The sequence below is a fragment of the Ostrea edulis genome, chromosome 2, assembly GCF_947568905.1.
Source record: "Ostrea edulis chromosome 2, xbOstEdul1.1, whole genome shotgun sequence".
NCBI classification, from domain to species: Eukaryota; Metazoa; Mollusca; class Bivalvia; order Ostreida; family Ostreidae; genus Ostrea; species Ostrea edulis.
The window spans coordinates 72398593-72422952 of record NC_079165.1 but is presented as its reverse complement, the minus strand read 5'-3'; the positions used below and the strand labels follow the sequence as shown (position 1 = coordinate 72422952).

Here is a 24360-nt window from a genome sequence, read left to right as displayed (position 1 = left end):
GTATTCAGTGAAAATCATGCATAGCTTTCATTTAATAAAAAAAAAAAAATATATCAAGATTCTAACACAATTAAATAATGTCACGTGATTCGTAAACGGAAAAAGCACGAGCTATATTCATAGTTGTCCTTTGTGTCAAGACCCTCCCACTTTTTTATCACTATTCATGAAAGAGTACTATGACGAAAACTGTTATGGAGTTTAAAACTCAACTGATATTTCGACACACACACCCAAAAAAAACAAAAAAAAACAAAGGGAACTATTAAAACTATTCAGAAACCATCGTCTGTGGTGTCTATGTATATACTGTTAACTTCTGTTAAAAAAACCCAACACTTTTGTACAGTAGAATTGCATTGATTGACCACGGAAAAGGGGGCCGACTCTAATTGCTGTTTCACCTCATCCTTTGAGCTCATAGTTAGACTAAGTATTGATGCCTCTAACAAACTGTGAAAGTCATAACCTATGGGTTGGTAGCCCTGCACTCCAGGGTGGGTCGATATGGCTCATTAACTAAAAATGTATTACATCTAATTAGATATAAATACTCTTTACTAATAAACATCTGGTACATGCTTTGCAGAAAGGTTGCTTTACAACCGAATAGTGTGATAATTTGACAAAGGTCATGGTTACTTAAATGTTATTTTAACTTGCATCCTTTCTTGTTGTATTATCTATTGACATTTACAAATGAAATAATTTGGTAATATGCAGTACCTAAGAATAAAAATATCATCTGAACGTGCACATCTCGGTACAGAAATAAAGAAATATTAGGGACTCATACTTCGCTCAATGGTTACATGTACTAATTTTAGTGACCAGAATAAGAAGATTTAAACCTCCTTTTTTGTCCATGAGGACATCTAGTTCTCCAAGTAATAAAGATGCACTCTTGCACCATCTACAACATTTTTACTTTATTGTCTATGCTGTGTGACACTCAGGTCACCATTATATATTAATTAAGGCGCATGGACCTTATTAATAATTATCTAAGCATCGCTAAGAAATAAATTTTGTACACAGGTTCACTTACTGACGACAAGATGTAGTGCAGATTCAGGAGGAAGCTGTTCTTGCGGCATTGCCGTTAAGGTGGAGGATTCTCTGTTCGTTTATCGTACTTGTCAAGAGGTGTCGTACAAATATGTCAAGTCTTTAACCATTCCTGCAGTGACATATGAAATATGTGATGACAAACATATGAGAATTGACAATCGGCCATTAGGAACAACAACAGTGAGTTCATTTTAAAAGTAATTTTTATAAGTGTATAAGTAATTCAAATAAATGTGCTCAAATTACTTTGTTACCTTTTTATTTCATGTATCTGCTCTCTTACATACCTCTTTATATTGCAGAACATATAAATGTTTTAGAACAATTAAACTATCACAGAGAGTTTAAAATTAATGAGCAAGTCTATAATTCAATTCTACTAATGAGATGTTTTCCTTTTAATTTTGTCATTTCATGTAGATATATCTTCCGGGTGGCACCAAAATCATATATAACCCTGGCTTTTGGAGTAATGCACACTTCTTACATGACACTACTATATACCCTTCAATATTTGATCAAAATAAAGTGGAAGGTCTATGTGGAAACTTTAATGGTGGACGTAATGATGACATATTGCATGGAGAAGCAAATTTTCAAAGACACTGGAGGTATCTTTTCAATTTTCTATCAAATTGATATTTTCGTAAACATCTCTATGATGTTAAATTCTCGTAATACGAAATGAGCGGCACATAGCCACCGGTGTAGAAGTAATAGATGACGAGGTGCACTTGACTGTCTGTATATGAGCAAAATTATCATTGTCTAAAGTATGTGTCATCTCATTCTAGTAGAAAAGCTAATTTTGGGGTAGTTTCGTACCTTTTCTCCACCGATGGACAGCTCCTCTGGTGAAATTGAACTGATGCATATGATGACAAATGGTTTCAGATGCTAAATATATCTGACTGTATGGTAAAATCAGAATACATGAAAATGCACATTCATACGCAGTCATGTGTGGGCACTCTAAATCCAGGTCTAATATCACCGCTATAAAGTTTATCATTTTTCATTGTGGGTGTCTGGAGATCATCCTTCAGTAAATGTAAATGTACGCACATTCCGTGTGCAATCCAGAACATTTTGGATTAAAAATATATTTAGAAAGCATGTACACAAATCCAAGGGAAGGAGATAATAGGGGGAAAATAGGATCTCTTAGGTTCTCCTATGAATTATGAAAATATATAACACCTAAAAAATCCCACCCAAAAACACTAACAAACATACATTGCTGGATCCAGTAAATGTTCTATCAAGCTCCTATCTGTGCTCTTTACGAAAATATTAATAAATATGAAGGAAAAACTTCAAACATATTATGCAACATTATATGTCAAAAGTGGTATACATCAAATGTGGATTATAAAAATTCTATGAAGTACTTAGTAAATCTGAAATCGCCAAACTTTCAAATCAACATCAAAACACATGACTTTCCAACACTTTAAACGACCATTCCCTCATGATAAATTAAAAACTAGACTTTTTGACAACATAGACAGTTGCTTCCTCAATGAAAAGAAAAAAAGAAAAGAAACGTCAATATCTTGTGATCAGTCATTCAAACACATCTTTGTTAAACACCACTCTGATTATACGCACAGATATTTTGAAGCTGATATCAAAAAGATGCTGGAGTTCCTCATAAACAATATATATCCTCGTAGTCTTTGATGATCAGGTCTTCTAACAGTCTGTTAAAATTTCCATGGGCACGAATAGTGCCCTGTGTTTGTGTTCCTACAAGGCAGAATTAATTCAAAGAATTTCACATGAGAAGACAAAATCTTATTCTTTGGCCTCCAACTAGACAATACTCAGTTTCATTCACACGTACATTCGATATATTCCAGTGAACTCGAAATGAAAGACACCACAAAGTTTTTCACATCTTCTTCGTACTTGGAAATTTTAATTAACATAGATGTTAATGACAAATTAACAAGTCACCTCTATGACAATCGAGAATACTTTAACTTCTCCATTGTCAACTTCCCATTAGCAATATTCCATTATCACCTTCATAATGGTAGTTATGTCTCTCAATTGATTCGATACACAAGAGCTTGTTCTGCGTGTGGTCAGTTTTTAGCCGGGCTTATTGCTCAAAGAGCAATTGCCGGCTATAGTCAGCCTGTTCAAGCAGGATGTTGACCGCACAGCCGCCAAATTAAATTTACGTTCTAGGATATAGTGCATAAATTCCCAATCGCTGTTTAAACAACACACATTCAAAATGCACCTAAGAAAATGATGATACGCTTTAAAAACGTCAAGAAATCATTTAAAGATAACGATTTATTTGTGGAAGACAAATCAATTAAACAAAGTTTAATTTATATGACAATATTTTTGACTACTGTGTATGAATATCAAAACGTAAACAAGATAGCGTGGGTTGAAAAGCGAATTGAGTCCTGAGAAGTTTAGCTACATTTATTGCATGTATTGGCCACTGTTGAAGAAAGAAAACCTGTAAACGTAAGAAAAGGAACAAGGAGAAGAGCAGTTAACATGGTAATATGACTTTTTTTGTATATTACACTCAGATTGAAACAATAAACAAGAACAGATAGGGACAAAAATAGTTCCTCGAATGCGGGCATTGCAGGCAAATTTCACGTAACTTTCAAAGATTTATGTATTTCTATCACAACAACGTAACAATTTAAATATGGGCGTTTCTTTTTTTTTTTCTACATGTATATTGAAGCCTATCGATCAAATGTTAGAATGTAGAATATATTCACGATAACGTGATAATGTTTATGGAAGTTTCGTAATTCGATCCAATACAAGTTTATAATTCAGACTCAGAAATTACTCGCCTTCAACGGTGTTCGTTTTTTTGCAAGAGACTTTGAAAAAATTATTTTTAATAACAACTTCATCTTTTAGTCATGTAAACAGTTGGTCTGTTTGCACGGACTAACGGAGAGCGATTTCTCGGAAATGTACGCTTGACAATCTTTGTGTATAGTTTGAAAATTGGGATTTTTGTTAAAAAAGGGAAATTTTGAACACTCATAATTTTTTGATAATCTTGGAGAATGAAATGCTTGATTCTTTTATGTTCTTGGAGAATGAAATATTTTGAGAGAAAATGAAATGATTTGTACTTATATACATGGTGATGAACAGAGACACTTGGAGAAGGAATAAATACTAAATGAAATGTACAAACACTGCTGATAATTCAGTACACTTTGAGACATGTGTTCCTTGGAAAGAAAGAGTAAGTGTGTTTCATGGACAGTTTCCTGTTTTATTTTCTGATGTTTGTATAAATTTACACAGATAATTTATCATGTATATATAAATAATAATATAGACATTTCAAGAATTCAGATATAATGTTTTAGACAGAAAATGGGTTATAAAGTTTTATGCAGTGCTGACTATCATCAAGGGGATGCATTTGTATTTAGTGACATATCTAGGGGTAGACAGTGTGTTGCTAACTGTTTTGTATTTATTCTGACTGCATTTGAAGAAAATTTCTATTTTCATAGATGGTGTAAAGACACTCTACACAAAATTTTACATGTAGGGGATTATTTATACAGGAAAATAAGGGAGAATGTGTCAGTCAGATATGATTTTTTGCACCCCCAATCTATTCCTTGTCACATGAAATTTGATAATGTTTTTGTCCATTTTCAATTGAAATCAACATTAAGTGGATCCATTTCTTCAGATTTTTCAGGCAATTGGCCACTGTTGTCCTTAGAGATTGCATTTGCAACTCTCTGCAATGAAGATGCCTTTAGGCTGATGATATTTATTTGTGTTGGTACAGCAGTTGGAATTGTATTCCATGATTCAAAGTATTATTTCTTTGATCCTCATGCTCGAGATCATAATGGTTTGCCCTCAGAGTCTGGAAAATGTGTTCTTAGTGTCTTTGATAATTTAACGGAGGTTTGTGTTTACCTACGTACATTTGCAACTTCCTTGACATCATTGTCACCTCAAGAAATTCAGTATGATTTACACCATATTGTCTTGAAGAAACCAAAAAGAGTCTACTGCAAAACCCATAGTGCAACGAATATTATGTCAATTCCTTATTTGATGAAATGTGTAGATGCAGTAAAGGTCATGGAAAATAAAAAAAGAAAGACATCTGATACTAAACACCAACGCATACTCAAAGGGAAACATCCTAGATAGGCAGTCCTCTCAGAAACCCCTGGTCATATTAAATTGACATCAGAAAGCTCATTTCAGCCATTTGCTGGAAATGAAAATACTAGCACAGACACAGGTGCGTCAAATTCACATACATATAGTGAAAGTGAAAATATTCCATCTTCTGCTCCTTTTATCACAGACAGTGGTTTTTCACATTTACATATGTGTAGTGAGAGGGAACATATTCCATCTTCTGTATCATTGGACTTAGAGTCGAATGAAAATTTTCAAGAATCAGTTTTTCAAAATGAATATCACCAGGCAACAAATACAACAGAATCTTTACATGATACTGACAAGATTTATGACACATTTCAATCAAAAATTGCAAATGGTCCAATGTATGTTTGTACTTCTTGCACTCAAACATTTTTTCGCCACTCCGTATGCATGACCCCCTTAGTCAGATTTAAACATCAGCATATGACAAGTGTTTGTTTTTCAAATATTAAGAGTGTAAACGATAATGAGTGGATTTGTAAAACATGCTTACTGGCCATTCAACAAGGTAAAATCCCAGCTTGCTGCGTTGCAAATAATATGAAATTTCCAGCAATTCCTGAGGAGTTGAAATTAACTCATCTAGAGGAAAGACTTATTTCACCAAGACTGGCCTTCATGCAGTCTGGAGAAACTAATATGGCGGACAAAGATAGCTCCTCTACCTTTTACGAATCGTGTTCAGCTTTAAGAAGGGGCGGAGGGAGCACAACGACCTAGCCCCTTCATAGTCCCTACAAGTTTACCGAAAGTTTACTTAATATGATCTAACTTACTTAGAACATGACCCGCTTCTCATTGGCTGTTCCCAAGTTCTGCGCCAATCAAATGCTTCCTCTCTTTCGTCTTTGTTTACCAAAGCTGTTAAATGAAAATTTGACCCACTGCGAACAGAAAACTCTTAACAATGAAGTGCATCACTTAATAGTATACTTTGCGACTGCTGATTGGATGAAAGAGTGGGTTGTGTTCTAAAGAGAAAGAAAAATGTACCTTCTCGAAGTAAAACCTTGTAATCTTAAATAACACAGGAGCATACCAAAGCATGAGTATAAGGGAATGATATTTAATTGAGATACTATGACAACCATTGACGCATTGATTGTGATATACAGTTTCTATTTTCAATTTTGTTTCCTGTACTTAAGCCCGGCTTTCAGTACTTTCAGTACTTTGATTTAATCAAGTCAGGCTACTGACAAATAAATTGATGTTACAGGGATTTCGATAGTCTCGTTTCAAGTCAACAGTGCGCATATTCTATGGTCGTTATAACGAGCTAATTTACCAATACAACCAATGCTGCCCGACATGTTTCATAGGAAATGAGACTGTTCTTTGCACACTGATTTTGACTACGGATTACTCCATTTACTCGATGAAGACATAGGACTAATGACGATCAACAGGAGATTCTTACTCCTCCTATAGGTACCTGATCCCACCTCTTGTATGTCCTGAGGTCCATGTTTGCTCAACTCTTAATTTTGTATTCTCTGTTGGAGTTATGACATTGATCACACAAGGAATCATATTTACAGAGTTACATGTATACATATACGCATGTATTCAGAACAAATAGTTATGGATTGATTTCACAATGGAAAGAATTTATATTTACATAAAGAGTTACATGTAATAAAAAGTTCTAAAATATTGCAAAGAATGGTGCACATATATTTAACTGGAAGGTAAAAATCCACAAACTCCATAAAGTATGCTATAATTCAATAACACAAGGTTTCTCTTTCTTGCGACCGAAGACTAGCCACCCCTATTTCAATTGGTTGTCGTCCGCCGTTCATCATCAGTGAACGATTGAACATTTTTAACTTCTTGATAACTACTATTCCAATTCTTTTCAAATTTGGTATGAAACATCATTGATACAAGAGGGACATAAATTGTAACTTTCAGGACTCCTGTACCCCTGATGCATAAGGGCCGGGGCAAAAACTACCAAAAATTGATCAATTTTCAAAATCGTCTTCTCTACAACCGCATATTTGTAAGAAAAACTCAACATAGTGATGTAGAGCAGGTAGTCCTCTACCAAAATTGTAAATTTAATGATCCCAGGGTTTGGTATCAGGATGGAGCCAAAATAGCTAGTTATTAGATGTGTGAACAATGGAATATTTGTAACTTCTTGATAGCAGCCATTCCAAGTCTTTTCAAATTGTGTATGATGCATTGTTGGGACAAGGAGGAGGGCTAAATTGTAAATTTCAGGATTTCTGTACCCGTGAGGTTTTAGGGGCGAGGCAAACATTGACCAATTTTCAAAAAACAAAAATGGTCTCTATAATCGTACATGTGTAAGAAAAACTAAATGCATAGTGATGTAGATCAGAAAGACTTCTACCAAAGTTGTAAATTTCATGATCCCCGGGGTAGCAGTTATGACTCCTTCAGGAAGGGCCAAACTTGGTATATACAGTGTATATGTGTAAAACATTTAGATTATACCCCTTTGAATGGTATTGATGCTAAATTGAAACTAAATAAATATTTAAGGAATAGGCAGTCCTTTGCCAAAATTGTAAATTTCATGATCCTAAGGGTTAAATTAGGTTTGGTTCCAGGGTTGAGCCGAAATTATTATGGTGATTATATTTTCTTTATCATTTGAAATACTTCTAGAAGTTTGCTGATACGGTATAAAAACTAGATGCATATTTAGGAAAAGCAGAAAAGGATGCACCAAACTTGTGAATTTCGCAACTCCACTGGCCAGGGTATTGACTCTGGGATGGGTCCAAATTAGTCGTATTGTGTTAATGTTATGTATATTCTATTATGTAAAGCCTCTCATCACTATATGCAGGTACTTTCGAAGGCAATTAAAAGAAACATTGTGATCTTAAAACTTAAATGTACTTTTGTTGAATATAGTCAAATCAGGAAATGTTTTTTCTTCTTCTAGATTTCAAACAGTAGATCTTGGGACTATTGCTACTTATAACTAATACTCAAGTGGTTGATAAGGATAAGGCTTCTGGGCATATTTTATTTATGTATTTCTGGAGTTTAGAGATCAGCAGAAACATATGCAATGTTTACAGGGAAACCCTGGTTGTTGGGGTTTTTTTTTTTTTTTTTTTTTTTTGCTTATGTATATTAAATCTGCTCTGTTACTGGTATCCCACCCTCTTAATACCGTTGATATGGACCATCGGATTAAAATTGTTCAGACTTAGAATTTATGTATCAATCGACGCATAACTTCGATTTTGGCGACAGCAATGTGTTACAAGCGCTCTCATTGGCTATATGTATTGTTTTTATTTCATTTACATACGTAATCATTATTTGGAATGTAGGTCACCTGAGTCACCCAGGTGACCTATTACTATTTAGTTTTTTCCATCGTCGTCCGTTGATTGTAAACAGCAGCTTATTCTCTGGAACGGCTTATCTAATTTCAACCAAATTTGGCATCTAACATTTATGGGTGACGGGGTAAAGAAATTATGAATTTCGTGGTTCATGCCTCTTTTGTGTATGAGGGATGTAGCCAAACCATCAAAATTATTGTAATTTTCAAAAATCTTCTTTATTTCTGGATATCAAGCAGTTAAACTATTGGAAAGATTATAAAAAAGCATCCAGCCTTTTACCAAAATTTTGAAATGAACGACCCCTGCATGATTTCAGGTTCTTTATTGAAAATGCATTAAATCTTTTTTAAAGTCTTTTATGTCTGGCTGTCAAGCAGTCAAACTGTTAACCTGACTAATTTGAGCGATGAGCCCCACAACAAAACTGTGCAATTCATAACCCCTGGACTCAGAGTTCAAGTCTCAGAGTGGAGCTAAGTTGGTCAAATGTTAAAGACGCATTATATCGAAGAAAATCTCCTTACTTCTGGAATCAAGAAGGCAAAATGTATACATAATTTATAATGCGCATTAAGTTCGCTACCAAAAACTGTGAAATGTATGACTCCTGGGTTCAGGCCCTAGTGTGGGGCTAAGTTGGTTATAATATAGTTATTTAGAAAATCTGTATTTCTGCACACCAAGGATGCAAAATATTTACATGATTATGGTGAATATTTAGCCCTCATTTCAGGATGGAGATATGTTGGTCATATATCAAAAATGCATTATATCTTTAAAAATCTTCTTTACTACCGGACATCAAAGAGACAAACTGTTTGTATGATTATAATGGACATTGAACCTTCTACCAAAATTATGAAATTCATATCTCCAGGTTTCAGGGTTGACTAAACTGATCATATACATTGTGTACTGAAATGCAATAGAAAATCTTTACTGCTAAACATAAAAAATACTACTTGTATTGCTACTAAAATGCAAATGATATTGTCATAATTTTGGAGTTTCACTAATTCTGTTTATTTGTTTATCTTGTATGCATGCTCAGCATTTATTGCTCTATACTGTTATCACAATGGGTAACGGGATATGTCTGTCAGCGTCCTACACTAGTGGTCGCCGATGTTCTCATGGGAATATTAATATAAGGGTTCATTGTTTATATTACTGATTAAGGTTAGCCATTATCGGTGCTTTATGATTTTGGCTGGGAACCTTGAAGTTTGAGGGGCATACCCAAGTTTGAGTCAGTTCTGTATTGGAGTTTAATACAGAATATGGATGTCAGTTCTGCTCCGTAAGCAGATGGACTGATGTGTATATTGAACTTCAACTATTTGAAGTTTTGTTCAACATAAATGTTGTGTGTAAATATGTGTATATTTGTAAATAAACTGTAAATATAACATCTGCCTTATTCTTGGACATTAACACGTTACAATATATTTTTCCTCTAGGGTTGATAGCTCGAATAGTCTCTTCGGAGTTAACCCTGTACTGACCCCTCATCACAACATACGAACATACTGCTCATGTACTCATGAAATAACAAATTCCAAGGACCCTTTGAGCGGCCATCATGATATCAAATGTGGTATTGATCAACCAGTTGTTGAATGTGCTCATCAAAACGCCACTGCTCCTTTCACCAACACATGTAGAAGACATCAGCGTAAGAAGCGATGGGTTACTGATATTGAAGATAGTAGTAGGCGCGTGAGACGAAGTGTAATGGACTCCGACGATGTGGTGGATGAAGCGCCTCCTTTAAAATATGACCCCGACTTTGATCCCAACTACATACCTCCGGTAAGTTGCAGCTATTGTTTATGAAAACATGTATCATTTAAAATTACAAAATGATCGTGTATGTAATTTAGACCAGACTCTTGGAATACAACTCTTGAAAATTTTTGGTGGCCAAAAAGATATAAAGAGAGAGAGAGTTTTTTGGAGTCTGTTTGAATTTATCTCCAACTAACCGCCCATATTACAGTACGAATTTCACATTTCTGTCGTATACCTTCATCTTGTTGTTTTAACTGACTGATCCAAAGATCCACATTGATTTTTCTTTCCTTGTTTCCCCAATACTGATATCCAAGTCTTCTTTCATAGGTTTTATACTAGTTTTTGGAAGATCTTGATCTATATATTTTAAATATTTGGAAACTTCTCGATATGTTCTGTCTATCTTGCAAGTTGTTCTCTCTCTTTCTCTCTGAATTCAGTAAGAGAACAAACTCAAATTGGTCCCCTTTTCTTTTCCACATGTTTGCCTTGTAATTTTGTAAATATGTGTAGTTGTCATATGTATACTTCATTTTCTAGAGACAACAGATAGCTTTATCTTATCTCCGGTTTTGCTTTTTAGCTCACCTGAGCTGAAAGCTCAAGTGAGCTTTTCTGATCACCCGTATTCCGGCGTCCTTCCGTCCGTCTGTAAACTTTTCACATTTTCAACTTCTTCTCAACAACCACTGGGCCAATTTCAACCAAAGTTGGCACAAAACATCCTAAGGTAAAGGGAATTCTAAATTGTTAAAATAAAGGGCCAGGCCACCTTCCAAGGGGAGATAATCAAGAAAAGGTAAAAATAGGGTAGGGTCATTAAAAAATCTTCTTCTCAAGAACCACTGGGCCAGAAAAGATGAAATTTATAGATAAGCTTTATTAGGTAGTGCAGATTCTAAATTGTTAAAATCATGGCCCCCGGGGGTCGGATGGGGCCACAATAGGGGATCAAAGTTTTACATACAAATATATAGTGAAAATCTTTAAAAATCTTCTTCTCAAGAACCACTGAGCCAGAAAAGCTGAGATTTATATGAAAGCTTCCTTATATAATGCAGATTCTAAATTGTTAAAATCATGGCCCCCGGGGGTCGGATGGGGCCACAATAGGTGGTCAAAGTTTTACATACAAATATATAGGAAAAATCTTTAAAAATCTTCTTCCCAAGAACCACTGAGCCAGAAAAGCTGAGATTTATATGAAAGCTTCCTGATATAATACAGATTCTAGATTGTTAAAATCATGGCCCCCGGAGGTCGGATGGGGCCACAATAGGGGATCAAAGTTTTACATACAAATATATAGGAAAAATCTTTAAAAATCTTCTTCCCAAGAACCACTGAGCCAGAAAAGCTGAAATTTATATGAAAGCTTCCTGATATAGTACAGATTCTAGATTGTTAAAATCATGGACCCCGGGGATCGGATGGGGCCACAATAGGGGGTCAAAGTTGTTGTTTTTTGGGGGTTTTTTTTTGTTTTTTTTCTTCGTTTTTTGTTTTTTTTTTAATATAGTGCAGATTCAAGTTTGTTAAAATCATGGACCCCGGGGATTGGATGGGACCTCAAGGGGGGCATCAAAGTTTTACATACAAATTTATAGGAAAAATCTTTTAAAATCTTCTTCTCAAGAACCACTGAGCCAGAAAAGCTGAGATTTATATGAAAGCTTCCTGATATAGTGCAGATTATAAATTGTTAAGATCATGGCCCCCGGGGGTCGGATGGAGCCACAATAGGGGGTCAAAGTTTTACATACAAATATATAGGAAAAATCTTTAAAAATCTTCTTCCCAGAACCACTAAGCCAGAAAAGCTGAGATTTATATGAAAGCTTTCTGATATAGTGCAGATTCAGGTTTGTTAAAATCATGGCCCCCTGGGGTAGGATGGGGCCACAATAGGGGATCAAAGTTTTACATACAAATATATAGGGAAAATCTTTAAAAATCTTCTTCTCAAGAACCATTGGGCCAAAGGAGTTCACATTTACATGAAAGCTTTCTGACATAGTGTAGATTCAAGTTTGCAGAAACCATGGCCTCCAGGGGTAGGTTTGGGGCCATAATAGGGACTACAGTTTTACATGCAAATAGATATGGAAAATCTTCTGATATGGACCAAGGTGACTCAGGTGAGCGATGTGGCCCATGGGCCTCTTGTTTTAGGAAGACTTTGCATTTTCGGTTGTCTTCTTGATCATTCTTCAAAACTACAGAAACCTCGTACTCAACTGTAGTTTTGACGTTTTAAAATTACATGTTGTTTTATTTGACCACTGTCGAGTATTTTCATTTTGTTTCCACTTTTTGGACAGATTTTCTCTTTTCATCAAGATTTTGCAATAATCAAATGCTAATAGCTTGCACACTCTCATATTGATGAAAGGGTAAAGATAATGAACAGTGATCAATCGCATAACTCTTATAAGGAATACAAAATTAAGAGTTGGACAAAGACGGACCCCTGGATGTACCAGATGTGGGATCAAGTGCCCAGGAGTCAGCATCCCCTGTCGACTGGCCACATCCGCCATGAGCCCAATATCTTAATCATATTTCAGAATTGAAAACTTTTGGCTCACCTGAGTGAAAGCTAAAGTGAGCTATTCTGATCACCCGTTGTCCGTCGTCTGTCTATAAACTTTTCACATTCTAATCTTTTCCAAAACCACTAGGCAAATTTCAATCAATCTTGGTACAAATCATCCTTAGGTGAAGGGGATTCAAGTTTGTTCAAATGAAGGGGGGATAATCTCAAAAATGCAAAAATAGGGTGGGGTCATATAAAAATCTTCTTTTCAAGAACAACTGGGCTGTAATAGTGGAAATTTGTATGGAAGCTTCCTGATATAGAGCAGATTCAAGTATCTTCAATTCATGATCCTTGGGGTAGGGTGGGGCCACAATAGATCAAAATTTTACATTCGAATATGTAAGGAAAACCTTCAAAAATATTCTTCTAAACAAACCACTGGACCAGAAAAATTCAAATTTACATGAAAGCTTCCTGACATAGAATAGATCCATATTTGCGCAATTCATGATCCCCGGGGATAGGGTGTGGCCACAATGGGAGATCAAATGCTGATGTATGGGAAAATCTATAAAAGTATCTCTTGAACTCTTGAATTATTTAAGCTACGGCTTTCAAATTTAATATGTACACTTTTGAGCGGAAAGACCTTTCATTTGATGCAATGGTGTGTGATCTTGTGACCTTGACCTGGAAGTTTGACCTACCTTTTGTAATATTTCCTGAACTATATAAGGTAGATCTGTCATATTTAGTATATTCATTTCAAATCATGATCTTTGACCTTGTGGCCTTCAACTAGGAATTTGATCTACTTTTAAGAAAACATAACCTAATAGATATATTCGGAATTGTTTTAGGAGGGGATTTCATGTTTTGTATATCTTTATGACAAGACCTTGTACACAATAGCATTTGATCCTTTAACCTTGGAGTTTGACCTACTTTTAAAAAAAAAATCCTGACCTTTTCAATATCATCTCCTGAACTAAGACAGGGCTTTCATATTTTATATATAGGTTCTCTATGGCAAGACCTTATTGTTTGTGAAGCTTGATCTTGTGACCTTGTCTGAAAGTTTGACCTACTTTTCATGAAAATCTTACCTATATGATATCAAATTCTGTATATAGATTTCATATGGCAAGGTCTTCATACCATACCATCATCTATGACCTAGGTCTTATCCAGAACAGCAATATCATGTTAGTTATATTAGTGTGCATTTCTGTGTTATGTGAATTCATTTTCAGATATGTCGTGATCCTTTGGGGCTAGGTTAGGGCCACATTATGGTGTAAAAATTTTCATGGAAATAAAGGTTGATAAATACGGGCCTCGATCAGTTCTTTCTCTCACAGAATGGACAGTTTTTGGCTTATGTCCTTTACATGTACGTTTGAAAATTGATTCCACCTACTAAAACGAATCGAATACAAAGAACTAAAATTTCACATCATATAGTGGGAAAAAGTCACGAGCATAGTTCGAATTTCCTCGATCGCTCTATATAGTTTTTATTTACATTACCCATGACCCGAGCGCCTATGATCGAGAGAATAGTTTATTAATGTACAATATCAATTGAATAATCACAATTTCTAAACAAAGGTTGGAGTTTGGAGGAATGGCTGGAACGAAGCAAAAGCCCGATCACTATGTGAGCAGAATATAATCCACGACCCAGCAAGGGCAGAGTGTGAAACCTATATCAACATCACACAAATGACAGTGACTGCTGTTGAAGAATGCATTCTTGACATAAGGGTATTTCTAGTGTAGTTTAGCAAAGAGAGATTCTTGTTTCAGAGAAATTAACATTATCTTTATTACATTGTATCCCAAAGAATATATTATAAATTTTTTTATTCCAAAGGATTCCGGAACGGCTGATTGGTTAGCATCAACTGTAACATCTCTAAAACGTCACTGTAACGTAGAAATTCAAAAATATGAGAAATTCTATTTGAAAAACGATACACAGACAAAGTCTATTGTGGAACTATTCAGCAAAAAAGTGTGCATGAATGATTGCTCTGGAAAAGGAGTTTGTGTGAACGGTATATGTACAATTTGTTCTAAACATTTTCATTCTACTTTGCAAGTGCTTTGTTAGAATATTTGAATTATATAAGATGAAAATTACAATGAAACATAAATGACAACATGGCGCACTATTTCGTCATATATTACTTTATATCTATTGATTCATTTATGAAATACAAAAAAGGTGTCAAAGTGTTTTGTGAATTCAAGACTATTTTGCGGTTACACACAACTAGTCATATATTCATGTGGTCTTAAGGCGATAAGGGGAGTTGAGTCCAGACAAGTGAAAAGTATCACAAGGTCAAATACAAGAATTAAACAAGGCGGTAACAACCAAACTCATACTACCCATAGTCCTCTGCGTCTCCGCACACAGTTGGTTTGTGTGCAAACGACCTCTGGCGGAAGTTTGCAACCAAACTGTCAATTTTTCGGGACGACCTGTCCCTACTGGCTTCTTCGGGACAAACGAAAAGGTTCACACACGGCTAATATTAACAAAAATTTTAAAACAACCCTCTCCCCCCCCCCCCCCCAAAAAAACAACAAAAAAAAACCAAGCAAAACCAACAAAAAAAAAAACAACAAAAAAAAACCTACAAAAAACAAAACAAAAAACACAAGCAAACAAAGGAAAACCTACCTAGCACTGAAAACTACACTAAATCTAAAAATGTATTTACACTGCCTTCGGCCCTCGGGCTGATATAGGGCCATTTGGACTGACATGACATACGATATAGATTTTAGCATATAATATTTTATATTCATAACCACAGAGATTATTATATTGTCCAGTGTAAAACTATTGATAAGTTTTAAATGTTTAGATTTTATATTGAGTTACAGGTACATGTACGAAATTCTAGGATATGATTACAAATGTATGACAAAGTAAATACTTAAGTGACATTGTGCTTCACCCCCCCCCCCCCAAATGATTACAAACATTGCACAAGATATGAATAAATTGTGTCGTTACTTTCTAATTTCCAAATTATGTTGCCTTAATAAGAAATGGATTTTGATGCAAACATTTGACTTTTGTCATACATTTTACGTAGGCGAATGTTCATGTAACACCGGATACATTGGAACTGACTGTTCAGTGTTTACGAGAATCCCTCCAAATGATACATCAATACCGGAAGAAGGATTATGTAGAAAGAGTATCCGGCGATGTCAGAAAACTAACATCATGGGTTTGTTCTACTCGGAAATCATTCATGTTCGTTTTGGATATTTTGTTGTAAGTTTGAGGAAGTTCTTTTTTTTTTTAGTCTTGAACATTGGAAATATTGAAGTTGAATCTTTAGTGCTAATTAATCATTGATTAAACACTTGCTGACTAATTCGTAAATATGAAATCATTTAAAACTAGTTACAAAATGATATTCATATGGCGATAGCATACATGTATTTGGTCGTAAAACACAGCTGAACTGTGTTCCATTAGCTTGCAACACGGCCACTAAAAGTTTTGAACGATTCCATCTAGCCCACTTAGATTTTCTGTTACTTTAGTCACCTTGGTCAGTATAAATCATAAAAAAGACATAAGTGAACATTATATTTATTTACTATTACCAATCTTACATGATTAAGTTACGGTATAATTCAACGTCGTCCATCGCGCGTTAACAATTGAACATTTTTAATTTCTTGATAACTGCCATTTCAATTATTTTCAAATTTAGTATGAAACCTGTTTGGAACAAGGAGGACATAAATTGTAAATTACAGAACTCTTCCACTCCTGGGGCCTTACGGTTCGGGGCAAAAGCTACTCAAAATTGACCAATTTTCAAAAATCTTCTTTAAAACCGCACATGTGTAAAAAAAAAAAAAAAAAAAAAAAATAAACACACAACTAAATACAGGTGATGTAGAGTAGGAAAGCCTCTACTACAATTAAAAAAGGAGTAGGTAGTCCTTTACCAAAATTGTAATTTTGATGATCCCAGGCGTAGTTGTTTTTGGTATCAGGGTGGGGCCAAAATTGTCAGTTATTAAATGTATGAACAATAGAACATTTTCAACTTCCTGATAACTACCATTTCAATTCCTTTCAAATTTGGTATGAAATATCTTTGGGACAAGGAGGACATAATAACAAATTTCAGGACTCTTGCACCCCTGGGGCCTTAGGGATGGGGCAAAAACTGCTAGATATTTTCAGAACAGCAGACATTTTCCAGAGTTTTAGCCCTTGAGATTAGTGATACTTTTAACAAGTACTCAGGTGACCGATAAGGCCTGAGGGTCTCTTGTCTCTTATTATTGTAGAAAGGACATTTTAACTATACTGGTAATTATCCTCACCTTCATTAAGTTCACAATACTTGAGTAGCCCTTGATACCATACCTTATGTTAATGCTATATGTTAGTTCCTAGGGTCTTCATTCTTTCGTAATGGTTAAGCGAACTCACTTGGATTCGAGGTCAAACATTACTAAAGAAAGGAGGGATATAGGGTATAAGGCTATATGGACCGTGGATATCGACCTGTATAGCATCTCTGCACCGGGGTTCGATTCCCAGTTCGGCCATGAAATTTCTATTTTCTTGTAACAGTTGTAAAAATTTAAAGCATTCATAAGAGATGCAACTAGAACTAATTTAATTTTCTGATATTTTTTGAAAATTAGGTGGATGATTCAGGGAGATCAACAACTCATTATACAACAGATTCTCGAGCAACTTACCGATCAACTGCACTCATAACTGTGGACATTCCTACTACTCGTAAGAAGCGTCAGACAGCTGTAAATCAGAAGGCAGATGGATTTGAAATCAGCCTCTCCTATGATGGAATAACATTTGGTAGACCAATGGCTTTCCTCATCTTTGATGATCTCTGCTTTAACTGCAATTCAACTGTGACATGCTCAAAATTGGTAAGTTACAAATATCATTTAATTTTACATGTTACACGCTTTTTCATTAGTTGAAAAATTATTGGAATATGGTATACAACGAAAAAAAATAAATAAATAAATGGCCGGAACTACTTTCTGTTGGAATATGTTGGGGATTCCTGTAGATGCTTCGTATTTATATATAGATTAGGGAATCCTGAAAAGAAAAACTTAACAATTCTATCGATCTATAAAAATTTATTAAACAAAAACAAACAAATATCAAATATAAATAATGATTAATTATGCAAAATGAAATAAACATGGTTATTTGAGGACACACACCCCCCCCCCCCCCCCCCCCCCCAATATAACAACATGCAACACACGACTGCTTCTGCAATTCCGGGCTGAGAGTTAAATGTATTCAACCGTGGATGACAATAGTCCAGTTTGCACATTGCAACAACTTCCTTCATGTCACAAACCCAAATACCAGACACACTGCACACTGCCTCAGAGATACTGCAAATATCGTAGCCCTTATGCCTTAACGACTATGGTTTCGAACTGCGGCATAATATTTTTATAGTGGGCACCGAAACGAGGCTTCCGTACAACGTTACAACAGCTGTGATGCCCTAGGAATTCACTGATAAAACTCGAAAAACCCTCTGTAACACTCACTTGTCCACCTGGAAGCCGTGACAACCCTCAAGAGAACCCTAACCTGGCATCCCACATCATGATTATGCACGTTGCCCACGCTTTCCGTTAGTACCGACATCGAACTTTGCACTTCCAGTTCCACTCAACAAAATTCCAGCAATTTTCTCTCAACAGTACTTATCTCTAACTCATCCTTTCAAAACTGCATTCTTCAGTCCACAAGAAACCTGTTTGCTCAACAGTAGATAACAATTCGTAGAAGTCACCTTTAGGCCCAACGGATTAAGGTGTTTTTTTTTAAGTTGTGTATTCACAAATTACTACGCCCATCTCGAAATGATATATAGAATGTTGTCCAAGAATAACTCGATAATTCAACTCAAATCAAATAATGTTTTATCATATAAACTAAATGTTTTAAAATATCAAATGATAAGGAATAGATTCATTATTTTTTCGTTGGATGGAGGTATACCAAGAAAAAAAGGGGAAAACTTTGCATCATGCGCTACGCGCAATGATGCAGTTTTCCATCTTCTTTTTTTTCGTGGAATACCTCCATCTAACGAAAAAATAATAAATAATAAATTCATTCCTTAATTTTGTTTTCCTTTTTTGCCTTTCTGATTAAAGTTTGTCTGTAGGTAGACTTTTCACATTTTGAATTTTCTCAAGAATCAGTTTCAATTTCAGCTAAAGCTGGCACAAAGAATTCTTGGGTGAATAGAAATAACGTTTCTTCAAATAAAGTACTACACACATTTCCAAAGGAAATGGTAATCAAAAGTACTGAATAGCGCTAAGCATGTGAATTCTGACATTTACATGAAATGTGGCTTTACACTGGTATTTTTACTAGCAATTCTGAATGTGCAAATACTTAATGAAAAGGAGAAATGATCTTGTGGACACCGGATTTTCTTTGAGTTCGCTTTCTGTAAGGTTGGGTTTGTTGGTAGTATGTTGTTTAACGTCACTCTCGAGATTTTTTTACTCATATGGAGACGTCACTATTGCCGGTGAAGGGCTGCACAATTTAGGCCTATGCTCGGCGCTTATGACCATTGAGCAGGGAGTTAGGGATCTTCATCGTGTCACACCTGCTGTTACACAGGACCTCGGTTTTTTGCGGTCTCGTCCGAAGGACCCCTCCATTTAGTCGCCTTTAACAATAAGCAAAGGGTACTGAGGACCTATTATAACCCGGATCCTCTCGGGATCTGTAAGACTGGCTGCAAGACTGATTGACATTTAATCCTACAAGACAGCAGGCTAGATTTGTCCCCCATCTGATATTTCATTGGAAGAAAGCAGACAGTTAGATTTGTGTTCAACGTCAGCTCATAAATGGCGGTTATCCGAAAACTCGAAAAAGAGAAGTAGAACTAAAAAGCTCTACAGCTATACTTATCGTTAAGGGTAATAAAAAAAATAGAATAAGGTATATTCTTTTCAAGAACTACTGGACCGAACAGCCATAACTTGCACGGAAGATTCAGGTTTGTTAAGATAAGACCAAGCCCCATAGTCATGACAGGACCACAATATGGTTCAAAGAAATTTAACATAGGAATATAATGGGGAAATCTTGACAAAGTGAATAGAGCTCTTGTCACTGTAACATCACAGAGATACGAAAGCCTACCGAATTAAAGGTGTCAGGTAGAAAATTAGCACGACTCCCTATGACTTCTAAGAAGTTTCGGCCTCTATAGAAATCCATGTTAAAGGGCAAAGGTCAATATCACAAATTCATATACATGCATGGGATGGTTTCCAGATAATATGTTTAGTTTCTTTGAGCTTTTGCAATTGACTCTCTTATGCCTAAAGTGATTTTAGACCAGGGGGTTAGGTCAGCGAAGCTGGTAGGTACGGAAGCCAGTAGATGCCAGCATGGAGAATTCATATAGAATTGCGTATCTGTTTTATAAACCAAAATGTTATTATTCCACAGTATCAATTTAAACTCTATAAAGACAATAAAAACTCAGCAGTACTAGGTATTTAGGTCACCTGAGTAAACGCAGGTGACATCTTGCAATTGGTTGTTGTGGGTTACAAATGAACATTTTTAACTTCTTGATAACTGCTATTCCGATTGTTTTCAAATTTGGTATGAAGCATTTTTGGGATAAGTGAGACAAAAATTGTAAATTTCCGGACTCCAGCACCCCGGGGCCTTAGGGTTCCAAATATTTACCAATTTTCAAAAATATTCTCCACACCTGCATATCTTTAAGAAAAACTAAATGCATAGTGATATAGAGCAGGAAGGCCTCTACCAAAATTGTAATTTTCAGGCTCCCCGGGGTAGAAGTTCTGACTCGGGGGGGGGGGGGGGGGGGTCAAACTTGGTATATATAGTGTATATTGGCAAAACATATAAATGATATCCACTTTAATGCTGTTGATACTAAATTGAAACTATATGGATATTCAGAAGAAGTAGGTAGTCGTTTACCAAAATTGTAAATTTCATGATCCTAAGGGTAAGGGTTTGGTTTCAGGGTGATACCAAATTTACCTAATGATTTGAAGGACTATTTTAAGTTTTTACTGATACCGTATAAAATCTAAATACATATTTAGGAATAGCAGAAAAGGATGTACCAAAAAAAAAAAAAAAAAAAAAAAAAAATGGTGAATTTCGCCACTCCAGGGTTTTGACTCAAATATGGGTCTAAATTAGTTATACCGTTTAACACTAATACTTGCATGTATATTATGTAAAGCCTTTCATTAGTGTGTGTACTTTTGAGGGCATTGGAGTTTTAAGAACACATCTTGTTTTATACTGTTGCTGAATATTAGAATTTAGCTTAGATATTCAGAACAGTATTTTTTCCCCTAGATTTCATAGGTCTTGGGACTAGTGATACTTTTGACTAGTACTCAGGTGACCGATAAGGCCTGTAAGCCTCTTGGTTTTAAATTGGCGACCGCCAGATAAATTGAATTGCGGTCGACGGTGGCCACCAGGTAATAAGTGGCGACCATCAAGAAAAATAAGTGGCAGTCAACAGTTAAATGAAAAGGAGGCCGTCAGTTAGATAAGTGTATAGCGGCTGCAGGTTAAACATCAATTTTACAGGCTTCCGTTCAAAGGTAAAATGTACTGAATTCTGTAAGGAAACTTTGCTCCTTATACAACCAATACATTCTTGACATGAATGTTGCATAAATACATTTATCTGGTAATCAAGCAAATCCTATATGAACAAAAGAAAAATTGATGAACATGTCACTGTAGCTCTATACTGTTGATTTTCAATGGACAGTCAATTAAATATACATATAAGGTGCTAACTTTTGATAGGACACTTAAATCCAAGATAGCTCAGCAAAGTACATGATTGTTGTGATAAAAACAGTACAGCATAATATCAATAGAAAATTTTAAATCTTTTTTCAAACTTTAATATCAAAAAAGAAAGAAAATTACAAGCAGTTCCTGATTATACTTTGCAGAGCACATGTAAATCGAGTGGTAACAAAGTCACAAAGTTAACCATCAACATTGATCAAAACGGTGAGTGCAAAGTAGTAATTCCAAAGATAATTTTTCAAAAATGATTTTGGGAAATACATGAGAATTGAAAGCGTCAGTGCTTCATGAAAAACAAAATTCATTTCTTACATTTACATTCTACTTTCATTTCTGTCGAAATTTCCAGCCGATAAAATAGACTTATAAGTACTATATCCATCTGTATTAATACGAGCATTATTTACTACTACAGCACATTTATGAGGAAATGGCTCTCATTACAATTTGTAAACCAAGACAAAAACATTGGATGAATGTAACTTTCACTTGCGATTTTTGAATTATGTTTTCTTCAAATGACTACATGGTTTTACCCAATATTAATTTACAGGAACCAATACAACTTTCATCATTTCTGGTGTTGTTGGTGGTGTTATAGTTTTGATCATTGGAATTTTGGTTTATGTTAAATGCAAAAAAACACAGTAAGTATCATTTTTATTTCACTGTCATGTAATACTGACAAAATATTTCAGACATATGGAATATTTAAATACTATTATCTATAGATAATATATATTATGTTTTTGCAATACATGTATATCTATTCTTAAATATTATCAAAATGCTAGCAAATGTATTTTGCAAGGAGTAGAAGCAATTCCAATAACATTTGGAATAACAATTATGATTTTGTGTTTAGACAAAAGACAGGACCATCTTTCTCAGACTCTGGACCAGTCGAGTGTAGTGCACCACCCACTTATCAAAGTGAAAAGATGCCATATTACAAATATTAGTTATTTACATGTTTTTGATTTCATTGTTTTTATCATGAAACTAATTAATATTTTGTGGAATGACCAATGAGAAATATTTGATTTACTCCTATATACATGTATTCTTTAAGATGTCTGTGATACTTAGAAATTTTGAGTTAGTTTTTCATCAGACAATCTTATGTCTATTGGGTAGAAAAGGCTTGATGATCTTTCAATGAAAAGATTAATTCTCTTTCCTTGTATGTGTGTGAAAAATAAATTTTTTATTTTAAAAGCAAACTAATTAAACTGAAGGATTTTTCATACACATAATGCGATATATTCAAGATACAGCGTAAAATCTGTATAATATGGATATTGTTGTTTTTATAGTTGTCTACATTAATTTTTTTTTTAAATATCATATTATGTAGTAAATCATATATATTAGTTTTTCTGTGGCCAATGAAGGATTTATATTTCTTATGTTAAAACATTGCTTTGTGAGTCCTCTGCTAGTTTCTCAATTAATGGGAATTATGATGTCCATAAATATTGAATTTCATTTATGGAAATACATGAGTCTATTGCAACACTTCACACATGAATGTTTTTCATAAGTGCATTATTTACAAAATTTGCATTGCCAGATCACAGGGGCATATATGAAACTGTTTCCTCGTTGTATCACACAATGTATTAATAGACTAAGATAAACAATCTCTAACTGTTAAAGTATAATTTGAGAGAGAGAGAGATGAAAATGATTCACGTTTTAAATAATTCTTCAAATAGTACAAATTGACGAAATACATGTACTAGTATATATCTTCCAAGTTTAAGATTCCTGCTTTTAATTTCCACACACAACAATTACTGTCTATTACAAATTATATATCTGGTCAATACCGGATGCTTACTCCTTCTAGACACCCAATATCACCTCTGGTGTTTCAAAGGTCAAGGTTTGAATGCTCTCAATTTTGTATTATTTTACGAAATTCTTACGAAGTGTTCTTTATCTCCAAGTTTCCCCATTCAAAATTTGTAATACACCATATTTTTCTGTCAAGTTGAAAAAAGTCTGAGCACCTTTGAGAGATGAGATACATTGAAACAACATAGGTTATATTTATCAAATTGTCAATGTTGAAAAATCTAGAGCAAGAATAGAATATAATATTCATAGTATTAAAGATTGAAACCCATGGTCAGCATATACAGTAAGTATTTGTTACAAAAAACAATAGGAATTACGTATTTCAATTAAAATTCATTTTCTATACACAGAAAAAGTTCGCCCATGTAATTTTTAGAAAAAATACTTTCCACATGGGGAGAACAACTGAGGGACACAAATGTGAGAAATTTGACTGGAGTGCGATTTCCCAATATCAACCAACAAATACATGTGTGATCTCCAAAACACCGGTATTATATATGTAAAGTGAATGTCGGGACTCGGTGGTGTCCAGAGCTATTTAGTAAATTTTGCATGTGATAGCTAACATCATTCATTGTAATTTTATGTGATTTAGTGTAAAACATTGAATATTGAATAAAGTGCAGTTTGTGTGTAAAGAA

The 24360-nt window shown here is 34.8% G+C and overlaps 1 protein-coding gene across 1 annotated transcript in view; it reads left to right on the top strand.

Annotated features, from left to right (window-relative positions):
* LOC125678317 (von Willebrand factor D and EGF domain-containing protein-like) overlaps window positions 1-24360 on the top strand; it is a 79087-nt gene extending 54727 nt beyond the window's left edge. Inside the window, exons 9-18 of the mRNA XM_048916694.2 lie at window positions 1039-1251; window positions 1492-1682; window positions 10076-10427; window positions 14560-14715; window positions 14825-15008; window positions 16062-16246; window positions 17647-17895; window positions 21997-22057; window positions 22407-22500; window positions 22719-24360. Coding sequence (XP_048772651.2) covers window positions 1039-1251; window positions 1492-1682; window positions 10076-10427; window positions 14560-14715; window positions 14825-15008; window positions 16062-16246; window positions 17647-17895; window positions 21997-22057; window positions 22407-22500; window positions 22719-22815 — 1782 coding nt within the window. The 3' untranslated portion in view covers window positions 22816-24360. The remainder of the gene's footprint in view (window positions 1-1038; window positions 1252-1491; window positions 1683-10075; window positions 10428-14559; window positions 14716-14824; window positions 15009-16061; window positions 16247-17646; window positions 17896-21996; window positions 22058-22406; window positions 22501-22718) is intronic.